Here is a 17741-nt window from a genome sequence, read left to right as displayed (position 1 = left end):
TATAAGTTTTTTTGTTTTTTTTGTTTTTTTGCATTTTTACATCTATTTCAGGGTTTTGTGGTTCATTGTGTGCTAGTTTGATCTGAAATTACTTTTTCTTTTTTCTTTTTATCCATTCCATTCAGTTTCCTAATAGTGAATTTCCAAATGAGTTTTGCGAATTCACTGCACTTGATGCTGAGTTTCGGTAACTTCTCTGTGACTCAGCTGTTAAAACTGATCTTTTTCTCAGGAGCTGGAACGACTGGAGGTCGAGCGGGTGGAGATGATCAGACAGCATCTTTGCCAGTACACCACCCTTCGACATGAGACAGACATGTTCAACCAAAGTGTAAGTGCAACGTCTGCTGTCTTTTGCAAGCAGCAGGTAGTATACACCAAGGCGTCATTCATTCATCCATCCATCCATCTGTTCTCTTCCACTTATCCAACTCAGGGTCTATCCCAGCTAGCATAGGGCAAGAGGTGGGGTGGCCCCATTCATATGGGAGTTACAACACATATGAGAGGTGGACTCATTTATATAGTACCAGCTGTGATCTGTGCTTCCCAAATAAATTATACCTGGGTTCAGGGCTAGGGCCTCTGCTGGGCTTGTTCTATTACTTAGGGTCTAATAGCCTGATTGTATAGTTACCTCACTAGTAGCAGCAGAGGGAGGCAAAGAGCTACTTTCTCTGAGTGACTGAAGCATGAAGAAGAGGCTAAAGTTTCTTGTTTGACGTTTCAGCTGTTGTTTGTTCTTTCAGACCATGGAGCCAGTGGATCAGCTACTGCAGTGTGTGGACCCAACCAAAGACAGAGAAACGTGGGTACGGGAGAATAAAACTGGAGAAATTCGCCCAGTGGACATCGAGATCTGATATCGGCGCTATCTGATGAACTCACACCCAGATACAGCAAGCTCGAGGCTCCGTACCGGAGGAGAGGAAGTCTGTGCTGGGATCTTCCTCCTCCCACGCATGCACACACTGATCTGTATGTGATTCCTAACAGACTGAGGGACGGTCAGTTTGTGCTGAGCTATTCTTTACGTCCTGACAGCCCCCCTGCTGACAATGATATCAGTGTCTGAGGGAGTTTTTTGAGGGATGACGAGACCTGTCATAGTTTTGTGTTATACAAGCTGTTACTCGTGCCAAGTGAATGGGAACTTTATGTATATTCTTTAGTAAAGGATGCTTAGGTGAGGCAAATGTTTAAGAAGCACCAACATGTTGTAAGTGTTGAATAGCTTTATGTTAGGCAGAAGTGTAATGCTAATACTCCAGAAATGCAATGATTTAACAGATGCTGCTAAGCAAACTGCATTCAGAAAAAAAGAGTTGCTCTGTTACTTTGTAGCAGAATGAAGTACTTTAATGTCTCCAGTGTGTACATGGTGACTTTGCTAGACTCCACCCTTTAGTTACTGTTGCTAGATCTAATTTTAATTAAAAACAAAATGTAGCTTATTATGGCAGTGGTGTTTGAAGGTAAAGTTTTTTTTCTAATGGTGGGTCTTCGGTTCAATCTATGGTAAAAAAAAAAAAGCAGGCTTCTCTTTTGTAACACAGCTGTCGCAAGTGTTCAGTTGATCCACATCTGCAGACTCTCACATTCTGTGGAAAATCAATGCGAGCCTCCCACCTAAACCCACCAGAAACTGATGGCTTCTTTTCATACAATGACTTTATTTAATGAGGCCAAGCTACATTTTACTTCACACCAAGTGCTGTTCCTCAAAGTTTGGCTCTTCTGTTATTGTACACACAAACAATTTAAGCAGGGGATATGAATCCCATTAAAGATTCAGACACAGTTAATAAATGGTGGGAAATCAGATGCTTTATGGGACTGCCACCAACAAGCTGCATTTCCTAAACTATGACTGGCAGTAACTGATCATCACACTTAGGAGTTGGGCAATAGCCAACGGTGAATTCCTGAGGACTAAAATCCCAAATCTGGCAACACTTCACAAATCTAATTTTCTCCTTTTTTAAATTTCTAATAAGAATTTTAAATCAGCCAGTTGCACTTTACATTCAGATGATTTTTAATCAACTTTTACTGTAAATTGCTGTTCATATACAAAGACATCTAAACACAAGTTGCTACAGACTTGTTTTTGGTTATGTTCATGAAGCATAACTGTGACATATATGTGTAAATATGTTTTAAGGTGATTTGCTCTGAAAGGGGATCGTAGTGGAAAGAATGTAAAATAGATTAAATAGATTTTTACAGAAAACATACGGTAGATATTTGGTACTGATAATATATTAAACATACAAGTGCTTTATACACAAGAAAACATCTCTAACAGTATGATAGAGTTTTGGAATATGAATCATTTGCTTCAGTTGGATTTGGTAACCGTACTGCAGAAGCTAACTGCCATACCAAATGTTCTTGTCCAGTATTACTGCTTAGTACTGCTTGACTGCTAAAAGGAGACAAATGAGATGTTTTTGTACATTAACAGCTAAAAGTTGTCATTTTTCATTAATAAAATGGAAATACGTATCTCATGTCTCAATGCGTTGCTTTGTGGTTTGTTTGTTTCCAAAAAATGAAGAAAAAAAGCAAGAAAACAGAGTTAATGGGGAAAAAAAGGTCTTTTATTTCCTTAAAAAACATATTTTTACATTCAACAGCATATTTGGTCAGGTCTTGTTACAGGTTTAGTCAGTGAAAAGTTCAGACAGATGCATTTGAAATCTGAAAATACACTGACATTAATGGCCTAAACTACTCCATGTGCTGACAGCAGCACTTTATGATAGTGACTGAAGTCATTTATAAGGCAAAAGTTAATCATGAAAAAAAGTGTTTTGTATTTAAGTCACCACTTATGTACGGACTCAAAAACTTCCCTTTAGCCTCTCGCATGTATGGTTTAATAAATACTGCAGCCAGTTTGAACCTTATTTATCTTAAAGGTTGTCACGCATTTGCTTAAATGAAGGAAATCTTGACTACAAACAGTAGTTTCCTGATGATCACATCGGAAAAAGAGAGCCGGAATAAATACAAAATGCAGATTTTAAATAATGAGCTTATTTACTAAGAGGAACAACATCCTTCCTGGAAATGTATGAAAAACGCTCCATCCCAAGTAACTGCCCCTCAAACCACTTACTATGTTTGAGGGGCAGTTACTTTTTCACATAGCCCCCGGTGCTTTTGTTTACTTTTTTCCTTAATAAATGAAATCATCATGTAAAAACTGTATTTTCTGTTTACTTCAGTTACTTTTGTCCACGTGTGTTTGATCTGAAACATGCATGTGTGACAAATATTTGAAAATCTAAGAAATCAGGAAGTGACAGGCAAAAAAAAAAAAAAAAAAGAAATCAGGAAGTGTAAATACTAATGCTAGCAGGCTTGATTAGCAAGCTGCATCCATAAACTCTGCATGTTTACAGAAAGAGAAGGATATCTGCTAAAGCACAAATATCTGGAATAGCCTCAGCCACCCCGTATATATGTCAGTACAGTAAAGTTGCACATTTTGATTTGGAAGTCTGTAGTGGATTGACTTGCTTTTTGAACAGCCTCATGTGGCCATTAGAGGAACTGCAGTTTCTGGGTGCCAGCTTTATTTTGTAACTATTGATGCTTTGTCTTGTCTGGCTTTTTATGTATTAAACAAATACAATATCTCATATAAAATGGTGTGTTCCAGACTGAGAATCAGCCTGAGGATTGTTCTTTAGATATTTGGAAATTTGGAACACTTAGAAATACATTTATTAGTTTTTACATACAAATGTTACAGTATAAATGGATAAAAAGGGGATATAAAGCTGGAATGTGTCAGGGCTATGAGCTTTCACTCAGAGAGGAAGCCACAAGTACATTGTAGAAAACTCAACAGGAATGTACAGCATACACAAAAAAAAGTCAGGCTCCACCCATGGTTTCAAACTTCATACTGTACCATGCTTCACTTCTGGGGGACGATGGTGAAATTGAAGCCATGCTCCTAATCAATCATGAGCTTCTTGAGGGAGTTGAGATAGGCTGGGATGAGGGAGCTGACTGACTCCTCGTCATCGTTGAGGATCTTCTCTCCTCCGCCTTCTGAGCCCACTGAACTGGGTGACCGGACTCGGCCTGGGTACGGAGTGCTGTAACCCTGTTAGAACAGACACAGGCCTTAGAGTCAGAACAAGTACTTAGTAGAAGAGGCTAACATGGAGTTATTATTTAATAAACCGCGTAATACACCTGATAATATACTGTTCCAGAGAATACTTACGGAGGAGTATCCCTTGCCGAAGCTTCCTCTGTTCTTGGTCCTAATCTTGGTGAGCGCTGATTCAGCAATGTCCGCCCTCTCTTCGGCATCATCCAGCTCGTGCACGGTCTTCCTGTACTTTGCCAGGTTCATGTTAGCTTGTTCCTCCTGAAGTGACAGCAGTGTGAGTTATTTTAAAAAGCCCACAAACACCATGCTTGGAAACGTGTTCAGAGTAAGAGGATGAGGTGACGTACGGCCTCCTCTACTTGTCTCTTGTAGGCCTTCATCTTGTTTTGCAGCCTCTCCACCAGCTCCTGCATCCTCTGCTGGTTCTTCTGGTCCTCCTCCGACTGGAACAGCAGTTCCTTCAGCCGACGCTCGTTCTTCCGCAGCGTCTTCACCGTCTCAGCGTGCCGCTTTTGTTCAGAGTCCAGCTCCAGCTCCAGCTCCTTCACCTGCATGCAAAGAGTATCTACTATTGTGTGCAGGAAGGCTTCATATTTATCCACTGAGTGTTTAGTGAAGACACACTCTGTTACAATTTGTTATTTGTCAAAAGTTCCATAAAAGCAGAAATGTACTGCAGGCCAAACAACCAATACTCAATAACATACAGCTCATAACTTTGTTTTGTCATATTTCTGCATATGCCAGTGTGCTACATGCAAAGGCATGTGCAAATGGCTAGCCACTAGCATGTAAATATAAATCCTTAATCCTCTAATTAGTTTTTATATCATCTTATTATATTGTAAAAATAAAGAATGGTTTAGAAACATCACTTTTAGGAGGATTTTCTTGCAGGTCTGACTTTTTATGATTTTATGTACTTTAGGGTAACGGTTCAAATAAGTTCCAGGAGGCAGCATTTTCATGAAGCCTGCCCTGTAGCAAGATTTTCTTCTGGAAGAAATTTAAACTACAGCAGTATTGATTATTAATCGACTTTACACATTGAATTACTTTATAAGTCTAACAGGTAAGTACTTCTTCTGTGCAGACACTTACAGCAGGGATACTCGTGACCACACTAGCTAAAGTAACTGCACATATCCCAGAGCAGTTGCTTCACAGCTCCAACATTGTGAGGCTAAAAAGAAGCGACAGTTCAGGCATTCTGACATGTTTGTGTGTACCTTTCCCTCCAGCTTCTGGATGATCTTCTTTCCTCCTTTCAGAGCCATCTGCTCAGCTTCCTCCAGTCTGCTGCTCATCTCTTTGATCTGGGCTTCCAGTCCTTTCTTCACTCTCTCCAGGTGGAGCGTGTGCTCCTGCTCTAGACGCAGCTCCTCCCCAACTCGTGCAAGCTGACAGAACAGAACATCCGTTTCCAGCGTTACCGACCTCGTCTGTATTAATCTGCTGTGTGCTTCGACATGGAGTCATCTCATGTGTTTTACCTCACAGGTGGCCTTCTTAGCTTTGTCTGTGCATCCTCTCATCTCGGCCTGGAGCTCCTCGTGCTCCTGCTGCACAGTCTGGAGATCCACCTCCAGCTTCCTCCTCCCGCTGAGAGCCGACTGGAACTGGACACACATCAGGAAGTCTGTGAGTGTATGTGGGTCCGGTTAGAATGAGTGAAACAGAAGCGGAGGCACTGTGTAATACCTGGTTGTTGAGATCGCTGTATTTCTCCCCGGACTCTTGCAGTTCTATCTCCAGAGCCTTTCGGGCCCTCTCGGCGCTCTCCAGGGCCGCGTGGGTCCCCTCACCCTCGCTGACCAGCAGAGAGCAGCGTCGCTCCATGGCCACCTGCTCCTCCCTGCACTCCTCGTGGCTCCTCACTTCCTCCTCCAGCTGAGCCTGCAGCTCCTGTGACAGACACTTGCTCTGTGAGCAGGGTGGTGTAGAAAACACTTACTGTACTTGCCGAATGTTGTGAGCAGACCTTGATCTGTTGCTGCATCTTCTTGCTGTTCTTGCTGAGCTCTGTGTTGCTCTTGGTGAGCAGGTCCACCTGCAGTTCCAGCTCATTGATGTCAGCCTCCAGTTTCTTCTTCAGTTTCAGTGCCTCCGACTTCCCTTTCACCTCTACATCCAGACTGGCCTGCAGGGATTCTAACGCCCTCTGGTGGCTTTTTCTAACGTTGGGCATGAGGGAACAAGATGAAAAACATTGTCTTAGATAAACAGCAAAATAAAGATGGCATATAAGTGCCAAAAATGAGCTCTAATGGCCACTTAAGGGTTCTGTTCATTCTCCTCTGTGTTCATGAATCTTTAGCTTTCATAAAAACTTTGAGAAAAAGTTCTGTTCTAGATTTAGATGCTTACTTAAGTAAACAAATTAAGAAGCTAATGATTATGCTCATCAGAGTTAGCCACTTGGACTTGGAGCGTACACCTGGTAGTTGGGCTGGATCAAGGCTCTTACCAAAAACCAGCTGCTCTAGATTTGGCTGGACTAGACCACGAGCACCTCTTTCAAAGGGTCTCAGTGTGGCTTATTTGGTTTGCACTAGAGTGCAATTACCATGTTCACTTCTGCACAAACGAACCACATCAAGGGGGAAAGTTACCCAAAGTTTAGATAGACTAAACCCTGTTCCAGTGTCATGTGTAACTGTGTATTATCTGCAAACTTTAAAAAGAAACATTATGGTGGAGAAAAACAGAATGCAGAGAAACATGAAGGATGAGAGGAAGCTGAGGTACCTCGCAGCCTCCGCCTCTTCCTCCTTCTCCTGTAGTCGGCGCTCCAGGTCTGCTTTCGCCTGAGACAACTCGAGCTGCAGCCTCAGCACTTTGGTCTCCTCAGCCTGGCAAAACGGGAGGAATGAAGAAGAAACGCACAATTTACAAACGACAAGCTTCAAATATTGGAGCAAATCTAGACTTGATAAAGCACTCACCTCCAGTGCGGCCTCAGATTCCTCCAGCGAGGCCTGGAGCTCTTCTTTCTCCATCTCAATTTTCTTTTTTGCTTTCTGGAGCTCATGCACGCTCTTGCCTCCATCGGACAGCTGCTCTGTCAGGTCTGCTACCTCCTCTGTGGGACAAAGAAGAAGTTGCATATGAGGCAATCCAAGACAGGCAGCTGTATGTTCATTCAGCCCTCACATGTGTGCCGTCATACCCTGGTAGGCCTTGTTCTCCCTGCGCAGAGCCTCTAGCTGCTCCAGAGTCTCTTCATGAGCCGTCTTGAGTTTGAAGAGCTCGCTGGCATGTTGCCTGCTCTCCTTCTGGCAGCCCTCTACCTCGGCCACCAGCTCCTCACACTTCTCTTTCCAGTCTCCAAGCTGCTTTTCCAGGACCCTCTGCTTCTTATCCAGAGCCTGCCCACAGCTGCTGGCCTAAGGCAGGGACCATACACTGCTATAACACCAAAGCTTTATGGCAAGGCATCAAATAAATGAGTATATAACGAGCCGCTCTGTCTACCTTCTCCAGGTCCATACAGAGCTCTTCCACCTCTCCCTGCAGCCTCTGCTTGGTTTTCTCCAGTGAGGAACATTTTGCCTGGGTGGCCTCCACGGCCTCCTCAGCCTCCTGAAGCCTGCTTGCCAGCTTCTTCCTGTGACACACGTATGATTTGGACTTCTGAGACACATTACAGGCTCAATTCAAGGCATCACATCTCGTCAGATGAAGATGATAGCTGCCAGTATCAACACCACGTACTTGGTCTCCTCTAGCTCGTCTGCGTGCTGGATGGTGTCGGCCTCGTGTTTGGTCCTCCAGTGCGTCACCTCACTGTTGAGTTTGGAGACGAGGCGCTGCATCTCCTGCTTGCTCTCCTGCTCCTCCTCCAGCTGCTCCCTCAGCACCTCGCAGTCCTGCCGCACTGAGCTCAGAGTGCTGCTGACCCCCTGCTTACACTGGCAACACCAGCGAAGAGACACACTTTGAGCACAGTGTAAAGCCCAGAAATGTAACACAAATCTGTGCTAACACACTGACTCACTTCACTCATGGTTGTTAAAAGGTTTTTTAACCTGTTTGGAGAACAAGCACAATATAAAAGCTGAACTAACGTACAAAGCTTTGATAAAATGACACATCCGTTTGGGACATAGAGGTGTCGGTTAGTCTTCACTCGTACTGCCCATCTTTTTGTCTCTTCTTGATTACACTCACTATTTGTATGTCTATATACTGCATATTTAAAATTGCATATTTGAAACATTTCATATGCTGAGAGTAAAGTGTACCAGTGTCAAATTCCTTGTTTGTGTACACAAACTTAGCCGAATAAAGGTGATTCTGATTCTGATCATCTATGATTGCATGCATAATACTCTTCTTAGACTAGGAGGCTCACACTCACACTTCCCCATTACCTTTCACCAGGCCGACTAAATCCGAAGATTGTCCATTAATCAACCTTGACACTCATTTCCACCTGCTTCATCCTGTCTGCAGTTTCTTCTTCACCTCTCCTGTGCACAGTAGAGGTGCACTTGCCTGTTACTTTGGATGGTTGACCCGAGGTGTTTAAAATCATCCACCTACAATACCTCTGCACTTGTGTCTCCAGCATCCCACCTGCCTCGCTCTCATTCCCATGCACATAGATTCTGTCTTGCTTCTTCTGACTTTCTCTCCAGCACACATCTCCACCTCTCCAGACTCTCTCCCAAATCTTACCAAAAACAATCAGTCTAATAGCCTCACAAAGGCAACCACATTCACAGAACACGCTATAATAGTAGAAACGTTTTAAATACTAAGTTTGTGTAACTAACTCTATTGAATAAGCCTACTTTAAACTGCAAAACAGACAAAAAGTATGTGTTTTTGCTTTATGTTCAAAACACAGACCTTGACCTCCTCATCAAGCTGTTTCTTCAGCTCCTCCACTTGTGACTGGAGGAGAGTCTTGGATCGGGTCAGCTGGCTCACTCTGGTCTCTGCCTCCTCCATCTGTCGACTCACGTCGGCATTATCAGCTGACAGGACACACAGGAGCACCGGTTAATGATGCACTGTAGCATGCAGCAGAATTCAGGCACCATACACAAACAATGGGATTATTTAGCTACAAAAGGCAGATGCAGTTTAAGACGTTCATATAGAATAGCAACGTGGTGGCAAAGCAAAGACACATCTTCCAGGAAGTTACATTTATTTTATTTCAGTGGTTGAAACAAAATATTTCATATTATTATGAGCTCACATGGGAGAAATGCAAAAAGAGCTGTGTAATGTCTTAGTGTAGCATAAAATGCTGTGTCAAATAGACACCATGTCAGTGTCTCTGCGAGACTTCTTGGAGACATTTTCACTAGAAAACCTGGAGACAAGGTCCTCAGAGTCTTAAATGAAAGATGTGATCGTGTTGCATTAGAGGACACATCTGCAGTTTTTTGGTGCTTTACTCTCATTTGGGATTTGCTCTAATTTTGATTGACCTTCCTTCCTGCTTTGGTAAACTTAATGTAATTAAAATGTACGTATGCATACTTGATCTTATCCTAACAACACATTCGTTTTCTGCCTAAATAGTTTGCTTTTTAGATCTTTTCCCAAATCTCCTGAGGACAAGTGGTCAGGAGGGCTTAGTCAGTCAGGTTTGTCGTTGGCAAAATATAAAAGAAAGAATTACTCAAAATTTTTTTAGAAATTACTGACAGTCTTTTTTCCCAACAACGGATCTTTTTTATTCTTAAAATATGAATATGAAATATGAGTTCATACCACCACCGTCTTTTGTGTCAATCGTTAACTAGTTGTCATCAAAATATATTATTTTTACATGCACAAAATCTACTGGGAGCCAGTTTTAGTGAATTAAGGCTGCATGTAACATCCCGGAGAAGATCACTTTAACCTTAAAGTATATGCATCAAGCTTTGCCTACTTGTAAGACAGAAAGAAACTGATTAAGAAAACTTGCAACTGGGTTTGTACCTTGCTCAAGGACATTAGGCATGCAGACTGGGATCGAACCACTAACCTTCCAGTGAGTAGCTGATCTGCTCTAACGCCTGAGCCACAGCCACTGACAGGATGGGACAATGGGATTTCTGAATGACTTTCTGTAATTGCTCATGTCCCACAGGTGTAACATTGTTTTACCTGTGAGCCTGTTCTTGGCCACGCTGATCTCAGTGAGCGTCCTCTGCAGGTTGTCTCCTCTCCTGTTGGCCTCAGACAGCTGCTCCTCCAGCTTCTTCATCTGGCTGTCAGAGGATGCCTGGGGCACAGTAACATCACAGCACATTAGGTCACGCTCATCACAAAAGTCTGTGACGTTGCTGTCTTGTTCAAAATACAGATAAGGTCCATCTGATCTCAGATCCTGACCTTGGCCTTCTGTAAACTGTCCAGTGAAGCAGCTAGGTCATCCACCTCCATCCTCAGGTTCTGCTTCTCCTTATCCAGTTTGGCTCTGGTCCTCTGCAGAGCTTCACACTGCTCTGTGAGCTCTGTGACGGCGTCGCTGTGCCGCTTCCTCAGAGACACAGCCTGAGCTTCAGACTGGGCAGAGGACTCCTCCAAGTCTCGTCTCAGGCGCTGCAGCTCTGCATCTCGCTTCTTGTTCACCTCCATCTGTTCGACACACACAGGAAGTAATTTAAGTTAGATTTTCTAGGGCATTTAGCTGTACAATCTGGGATTATTTATGAGGGAAATTATGTAGTCCAGAAGTGTGCAGCTCGACAGTGTTTGTGTACTGGTAGTTTACCTGTGAGGCGGTGACTCCTCCTGCTTCTTCAAGGCGATCTGTGAGATCATCCAGTTCTCTGGTGAGATCAGCTCTCTGCTTCTCCACCTGCCATGAACACAACAGTTAAAGAAGGATATCGGACAACAAAATTATACAATATAATGCAAAGATTTCTGGGTAAAAGTGCCGTGAGCTATCTGTCCATCATTATGGGATCTGAAACCCTTTATACTCTTTATACTTTGGCTCTTTACCTCACTTTGATTCACCCTTCTTCTTACTATGTTTTGGTTTGAACCACTCATCAGTAATAAAGCAACAATAATGGGCAAAAGGAAGCTAAAGGATTCAAACCAGAGAAACTCTACAGTTACCTCCCAGTGACTCCTTTCACTACCAGTGACTCCTTTCTCATTATATCTACTGAAAACTGAAGGACTTAATGAAATGAATGAGAATCTGCATCTCTATGTCTGAGGCCTCTGTCCTCAGCTGGAAAAGGTTGTAGCGTCCTCTCTGGGTCAGGGACAAATTGCTGCTCCAAGTGATGGAGTTCAAGTATCTCACGTCGTTGTTTAAGAGCGAGCGGGAGACTGACAGACGGATTGAGGCCACAGCTGCAGTGATGTGGACGAGCGTAAAAGTGAAGCTGTTGATTTAGAGATTGTGGATACCTGCACCAGAAATGAGCTTTCTCTGACAGGTGGCTGGTGTCTCTCTTACAGACAGGGTGAGGATTTCAGTTATTCAGAGGGGCTCTGAGTAGAAAGAAGCTATCTGAGGTGGTTCAGGCATCACCCACCAGGCGAAGGCCTCAGGGCAAACCCAGGACACGCTGGAGAGATTACATCTCTTGGCTGGCGTGGGAATACCTTGGTTCCCCCTGGATAAGCTAAAGATGGTGGCTAAGGACAGGGACGTTTTGGCTTATATACTTAGGTAGCAGCCCCCAGCACTAGATAAACAGAAGATGGATGGATTGACAACAACCAAAAAGTCCTAAAACTTAAGTGGCTTACTGAAGCAGTATCAGCATATATACCCAAACTTTTTCTAGATTTCTGGCAACGCTTTTGATATAATATAAATAAAGTACTAAGAATAGATATGTTCTGACATTATGAGACACATAAGATCATTAACTATGATTACCTTCTACAAACAAAATCTCGGCTCCACTAGTAGAAGAAAACTGATTATATATCAGTTTATACACAGTGTAATAAAACTTGACAGTACATACCCTCATCTCATGCTCAAACATGGAACAGCACACATGGAATGAGTTTATTATACTGGTCCATTATATGCACAAACAACAACTGGTGCTCTGTAATTAAAAACACTTATTTTTTATACACGTGTTTTACGGCCAGTTTAACGACAGCCGTAGATGTTGAGACTGATCCACAAAAGCCGGAGTCTCGGGGCCCCCTGATGGAAGCAATGAGGCACGGCCGTCAGCACACTTCAGCCAGAAAATAGATGACTCTCACTGGGGGCCTCCTCTTCCACCCCCTACTCCTCCAGCTAAATCTTCAAAAAACAGCTCACACCTGAACCCAGCCCTTTGTGTCCACACGCTGGCTCTGTGTCGAGGGTTAACACTGTGCGGAGGTGGAATGGAAGGTCAGTGCTCCTAAAGTGCCCTTCTGTTAGAGATAGGAGATTTATCTTCATTTGCACAAGAGCATGAAGGAGTAGGAGTGTGTCTCTGTGCAGTCAGCCAATTTGTGTTTGCATAAGTGATTTCTAGTGTTCATTTACTCAGTCTCCAAAAACTAAACCCCTGACTGGTGAGATGTTCTATCCTGAAACAAAACTAAATGTATGTTTACTTCAATGGTTTTAATCTTATTGTCCAAAAAGATACAGGTTTGTATACGTCTCTTTTTCTATATTAGAGAAGTATATATGCTATAGTAAGTAAGTATATATTGAAAGAGCCAAATGCTTTCTCCAAAGTTAGTCTTTATACAATACAACATGTCCATCATCTTCTGTAAGTTACAAGCAGGGACCAATTTAACACAAAAATGAGATAATTTCAATGAAAGTCCTGCTAGTGACAGTTTAGCATGACTTATTTTTTCCTCAGAGATGTAACATTCGGTCCACTTTGCTTGATTTCAGTCACATGATGTCTACTTGTTCACCTATTGGATATCACATGTACAAGACAGCTGGCCAATGTGCGATCAGAAAGTGAGAGAGATCTTAATTTTCACACACCCATCTGTTGGCTAATGTCTCGAAAAGTTCAGGGCTGTAGTTCACGTGTCCGGTATTTCAAGTAATTCAATGGTTGGTGTACACAATCCATCCAAAATCCACGCAGAAAGGTCAGCAATGTTCAATGTTGGGATTTGATTGAAACTGAAGGGTAGAAAAATTGCCTTTTAAAAATGTTTGTGTGAAACTTTTGCCTTCGTGATTTCTAATCTGCCACCACAAAGCTTTTTGTTACATGGCAGCAGTATTATGTGCTATCCCAAAAAGAGGAAACAATAGCTATTGACTGTCCAGAAGCTTGTATAAGTACATTCACTATGCAGCAAATATGTAAATGCCATTAATAAAATTTTTAAATCTCAGGGAAAGCCATCCAGTTCAGTCTGTCAAGAACAAGGGTAATGTTCAGAGCTGGAGTCACTACAGAGGGATAGAATTGATGAGAAATACCATGAAGCCATGGGAAAGAGTCGTTGAACCTAGCTTAAATAGAGGTGTGGCTATCAGTGAGCAGAAGTATGGCTTCATGCCCCGAAAGAGCACTACAGGTGTGATGCTTGCTTTCAGAGTGTTCATGGAGAAGTACTGAAAAGGTGTCTTTGTCTTTGTGGATTCTGAGACAGCATATGATTGGGTGCCAAGAGAGGAGCTGTGAGACTGCATGGCACAGAAGTATGTTAGGGTGGTGCAGGACATATGTATGGTAGGAGTGAAAGATGGAGGTAAGATTATATCAAAGAACTGGTGAGCTCCTTCTTGGTTCCAATTATGATGGACAGTTTGACATGTTTGGAGAGGGTGAGGCTAGGCAGAGCTGAAGATGTTCAGAATTTCATTAAGAGTGAACAAGATGAGAAATGAGTACGTCAGAAGAACAGCTCAGGTTGAGCAGTTTGGAGACAAAGTTAAGGGAGACAAGGTTGAGGTTGTTTTTAGATGTGCAGAGTGGGATTGTGGGTATACTGGCCAAAGGATATATGGATATAGTGAAGGAGGATATGCAGAGGTTTGGTGTGATAGAGGATGATGTTATGGATAGGGTGAGGCACAATATCTGCTGGGGCGAGGGAACATCTGGGACAAGAACCAAGCAAATTTATTATTTTGGCTCTGATCTGATCAGATCTAATCTCATAAAAATGTTAGCGAGTACCCAGAGCAGAATATTACACTTAGTAAAGAATGGCAATGTTGGGGGTTTTAAGCATAGCATCAAGTGCCATTTGCAGCTTGCTGCTCCTAAATCGTGAAGCAGCTTTACTTTTCACATTAGGACATCATCTGCATCAGATATTAAAAAAATTATACTGAATAAATTTGACTTTAATTGCTAATAAATTAGCAATATTAGCTATCAAGACATTGGTAGCTTGTTGGTTTCCATGAATTGGCTACTTTGGGCATCTGTCGCAAGCAAAAACAGTGAAAAACAATTTAAAGTTGCGTCTTTGGCAAGATAATTGTGAGGTCATACTTATCTGTTTTAATTCCTGACTGCATCAAAACTATAAGGATTCACTTAGTAAACCCAAGATAAAAAGCAAAGGAGCTAAAGATAAAGTGTTTGTGTACTGACTGAATGCTATGCATACTATGTGTGTTCTATGTGTGTTCCTGGGTGTGTGAGAACATGCTACTTTACAATTATATAGTGTGTGTGAGCGTGTGTGTGTGAGCGTGTGTGTGTGTGAGCGTGTGTGTGTAAAACCGCATGGCATTCCAGACGGGAGAGGATCCTAGAAAAAACAGTGCTGTCTGTCAGCCTCTATCTCATAATTCTATCTCCCCAGTGCGACCCGAGGAGCAGAGCCTAACAATAGCGAACCTGTCTGCAGCAAAGGTATGCTGTATTTGAGCTGCTCTGAAGACGGAGGAACAGATAAAGACCTTGCATGTCTCTGCCTGCCTCTTCGCTGCTCTGCAGCTTCAGAGGCTGAAGGGGTCTCAGCTAGCACCATTAAGAATACCACCCAGAGTGGGGAAAAACACACCCTCAGGCCAGCTGTCACTCTATTTGCCACTTGGAGTGAAATATATGCCTTTGCATTTCTGCCTTTTCCTATTGTAACTACAGTACGCTCTTAAGTCATGCTAGCACACACATACTATAAGTCCTTGTTTGAAACAGCAAGCACTTAAAGAGCCACCTTGGTATCAGCTTTTTATGACAAAGACATGCTCCTTTGAAAAAGTTATGCATTAGAAAGAAGTCATCTGGGACACTTTATTGCAGTCAAATGTAAGATGGATGGAAAAAATGCCCTATTCTTCCACTTGAAGGAGCAAGGCAAAGGGCTTACAGAAGGTGCACTGATATGGGTGTGTGAAGACAGAGAACGATCTGGGAAAGTAAGAAAAAGGAAAAAGGACGTCGGGGCTCCCTCCACGCCTATGGGTTCCCTCTATGTTAATCAGAAACACAAGGTCTCTTCAACCCCCTTTTATTATCACAGGTGCAGATAGTTTGGGGTGACCAGAGGCACAGCACCAGCACATGTACCCCACCATCTGCCAGCACATCAGCACTGTTTTCGTCTGTTCTTCTTCATTTACCGTCCCCTTCAATCTTTAAACTGCTCTAAGCACCACAGGCCTGAACATTAGAGCCGAACCAAGTTATCTGGTTTCCTCTTATCTACCCCAAAGAAGGACAGACAGATTTAACTGCTCTTTGTTTCATGTGCACTAAAGAGCGAAGCTACACAGTTCCTCATAAGTGTGTAGATATACAGTACCTTGGCTCTCATGGTCCGCTCTGCTTCCAGCTCCTCCTCCAGCTCTTCGATGCGAGCCTAATGAGAGATATTGAAATGGATGAAGGTGCATACTTAAAAAAACCAAAACAAGAAAACTTAATTTGCTTTCAGTACCACAGGCCTGAACATTGAACTAATAAAATACAATAAAACATGGGGAGGATATTTCCTCTGCTTTCACAGTACATGTGTAATTTTGACAGAGAACAAACGGGGCGTCATCTCCACAGACTGTTTGCTATTTCAAGGCAGCACTTGTGTGTGTGGTGAGTCCTTCTCATACACTCCACTTTCTGTAGGGATTTGGCACGCCTCTGGCTTTTTTCCTCAGGTAGCAATTTAGAGCAAGAATGTCCTGTAGGCACCGTCATTATCTGTATTTTGACCCCAGGCTGGGTGTGCTATGTCCGGTCACCGAGACCAAAAATCATCAGCACTGCCATTTCCATGAAATTCGAAGAATTTTTGTTGTGTTTTTTCTTTTTGTTCTGTTTTGGGGTTTTTTTGCTCTTGGTTTTATGGTCCTGGCCTGAAGTAAGTGATGCATCAAGGTCTGAATACATGCAGTATTTTATCAGTCAAAATCATTTTCAGGTGTCTTCTATATATTTTGTAAGGTTTATTCCTTCCAGGTTTGTAACCTTTTTCAACAGCAGCTGAATTACTTCCCATGCAAGCATGTTATCATCATGAAGAATGACTAATATGTACCATTTAATGCACATGCATGCATACAACTATGCATCTACCTTGAATATACAGTATTTAAATAAATGACTGCACATATTCTAAGTGACAACTTGCTTTCATCATCTCAATTCAAGGGTTTTTAAAACATTTTAATGATGACACAAATCTTTAAATACGCACAACCGCTTCCTTTACACAACACATTCTTTATTCCTTGCAAACCAACAACAGCACTATTTTTTACAGTGAACTGACCACCTCTGAAAATAACCAAAGCATTTTCAGTTATTTTTGGAACACTCAGCTATTTCATCGCAGAGGATACTGTGTTTATAAAGCCATAGTTATGTAGAACAATGACAATCGTGCATAGTTGGTACAGGTAAAGGATGTCGATCAGTGCCAAACAACCACCCTTCAAGTTCTTCATGTTATGCACTTCCTCTGAGGGTTTTATCTATCTATCTATCTATCTATCTATCTATCTATCTATCTATCTATCTATCTATCTATCTATCTATCTATCTATCTATCTATCTATCTATCTATCTATCTATCTATCTATCTATCTATCTATCTATCTATCTATCTAATCTATCTAATCTATCTATCTATCTATCTATCTATGCAACTTTGGGTTTAAATAAAATAATGAGCTTATTGGCCCAACATAAAAATAATAAATGAATATCCAAAATATATTGGGCAGATTTTGCATGTTGTTCCTGTGTCAGCATACTCACTGTACTCCAGCTTCCTCCCACAGTCCAAAGACATCTAAATTAACCATTGACATAAATGTGGCCATAACTGTTTGTTGCTCTGTGTGAGCCCATAACACGCACAGCATACAACAATATATTTAATTATGCAGCGTAAACAATCCTGGAACAAAAACAGGAATATCTACTCTGTTCAATCACTTCATGTAAGTTTACATTTAGATATGAGGAGAAATTATTATGATTGCATGTAAAATGCGAATGTGAATTGTATGATACGTTTGATTTTTACATGCAATTCAATTCAAATCAGTTGCAGAAGCACCTCAAGGCGCTTTATATTCTAAGGTCAAGACTCCAAAATATTACAGGGAAAATCCCAGTCATCAAACAATTCCTTATGAGCATGAATTTGGTAACAGTGGGAAGGAAAACTCCCATTTTACTATCTGCTCCATCCGGTTTGGAGGTCAACGGGGAAAAGAAGGACAGGACACACACTT

General features: G+C 42.1%; 2 protein-coding genes across 5 annotated transcripts in view; one reads left to right on the top strand and one right to left on the bottom strand.

The window, feature by feature from the left end:
- Window positions 1–2517, top strand: part of gas7b (growth arrest-specific 7b) — a 60495-nt gene extending 57978 nt beyond the window's left edge. Inside the window, exons 13-14 of the mRNA XM_026177417.1 lie at window positions 233–331; window positions 750–2517. Coding sequence (XP_026033202.1) covers window positions 233–331; window positions 750–863 — 213 coding nt within the window. The 3' untranslated portion in view covers window positions 864–2517. The remainder of the gene's footprint in view (window positions 1–232; window positions 332–749) is intronic.
- Window positions 2518–3318: 801 nt separating this feature from the next.
- The window catches only part of LOC113027706 (myosin-16), a 56833-nt gene continuing 42410 nt past the window's right edge, over window positions 3319–17741 (bottom strand). For 3 of the 4 annotated variants that reach the window (XM_026177416.1, XM_026177415.1, XM_026177413.1), the window contains 17 exons: window positions 15806–15862; window positions 10857–10943; window positions 10475–10720; window positions 10247–10364; window positions 8990–9117; window positions 7850–8046; window positions 7610–7742; window positions 7305–7521; window positions 7081–7217; window positions 6884–6987; window positions 6117–6309; window positions 5837–6040; window positions 5629–5754; window positions 5365–5535; window positions 4483–4683; window positions 4247–4393; window positions 3319–4123 (listed from right to left, as the gene is read on the bottom strand). In XM_026177416.1, the coding sequence (XP_026033201.1) occupies window positions 3971–4123; window positions 4247–4393; window positions 4483–4683; window positions 5365–5535; window positions 5629–5754; window positions 5837–6040; window positions 6117–6309; window positions 6884–6987; window positions 7081–7217; window positions 7305–7521; window positions 7610–7742; window positions 7850–8046; window positions 8990–9117; window positions 10247–10364; window positions 10475–10720; window positions 10857–10943; window positions 15806–15862 (2619 nt within the window). In that variant the 3' untranslated portion in view covers window positions 3319–3970. The remainder of the gene's footprint in view (window positions 4124–4246; window positions 4394–4482; window positions 4684–5364; window positions 5536–5628; window positions 5755–5836; window positions 6041–6116; window positions 6310–6883; window positions 6988–7080; window positions 7218–7304; window positions 7522–7609; window positions 7743–7849; window positions 8047–8989; window positions 9118–10246; window positions 10365–10474; window positions 10721–10856; window positions 10944–15805; window positions 15863–17741) is intronic. The other variant, XM_026177414.1, reaches the window with a different exon arrangement.

The sequence above is a fragment of the Astatotilapia calliptera genome, chromosome 8 (genome assembly GCF_900246225.1).
Source record: "Astatotilapia calliptera chromosome 8, fAstCal1.2, whole genome shotgun sequence".
Taxonomy (NCBI): Eukaryota; Metazoa; Chordata; class Actinopteri; order Cichliformes; family Cichlidae; genus Astatotilapia; species Astatotilapia calliptera.
Note: the sequence above shows the minus strand (reverse complement) of the source record. Positions and strands in the feature narration are given on the sequence as shown.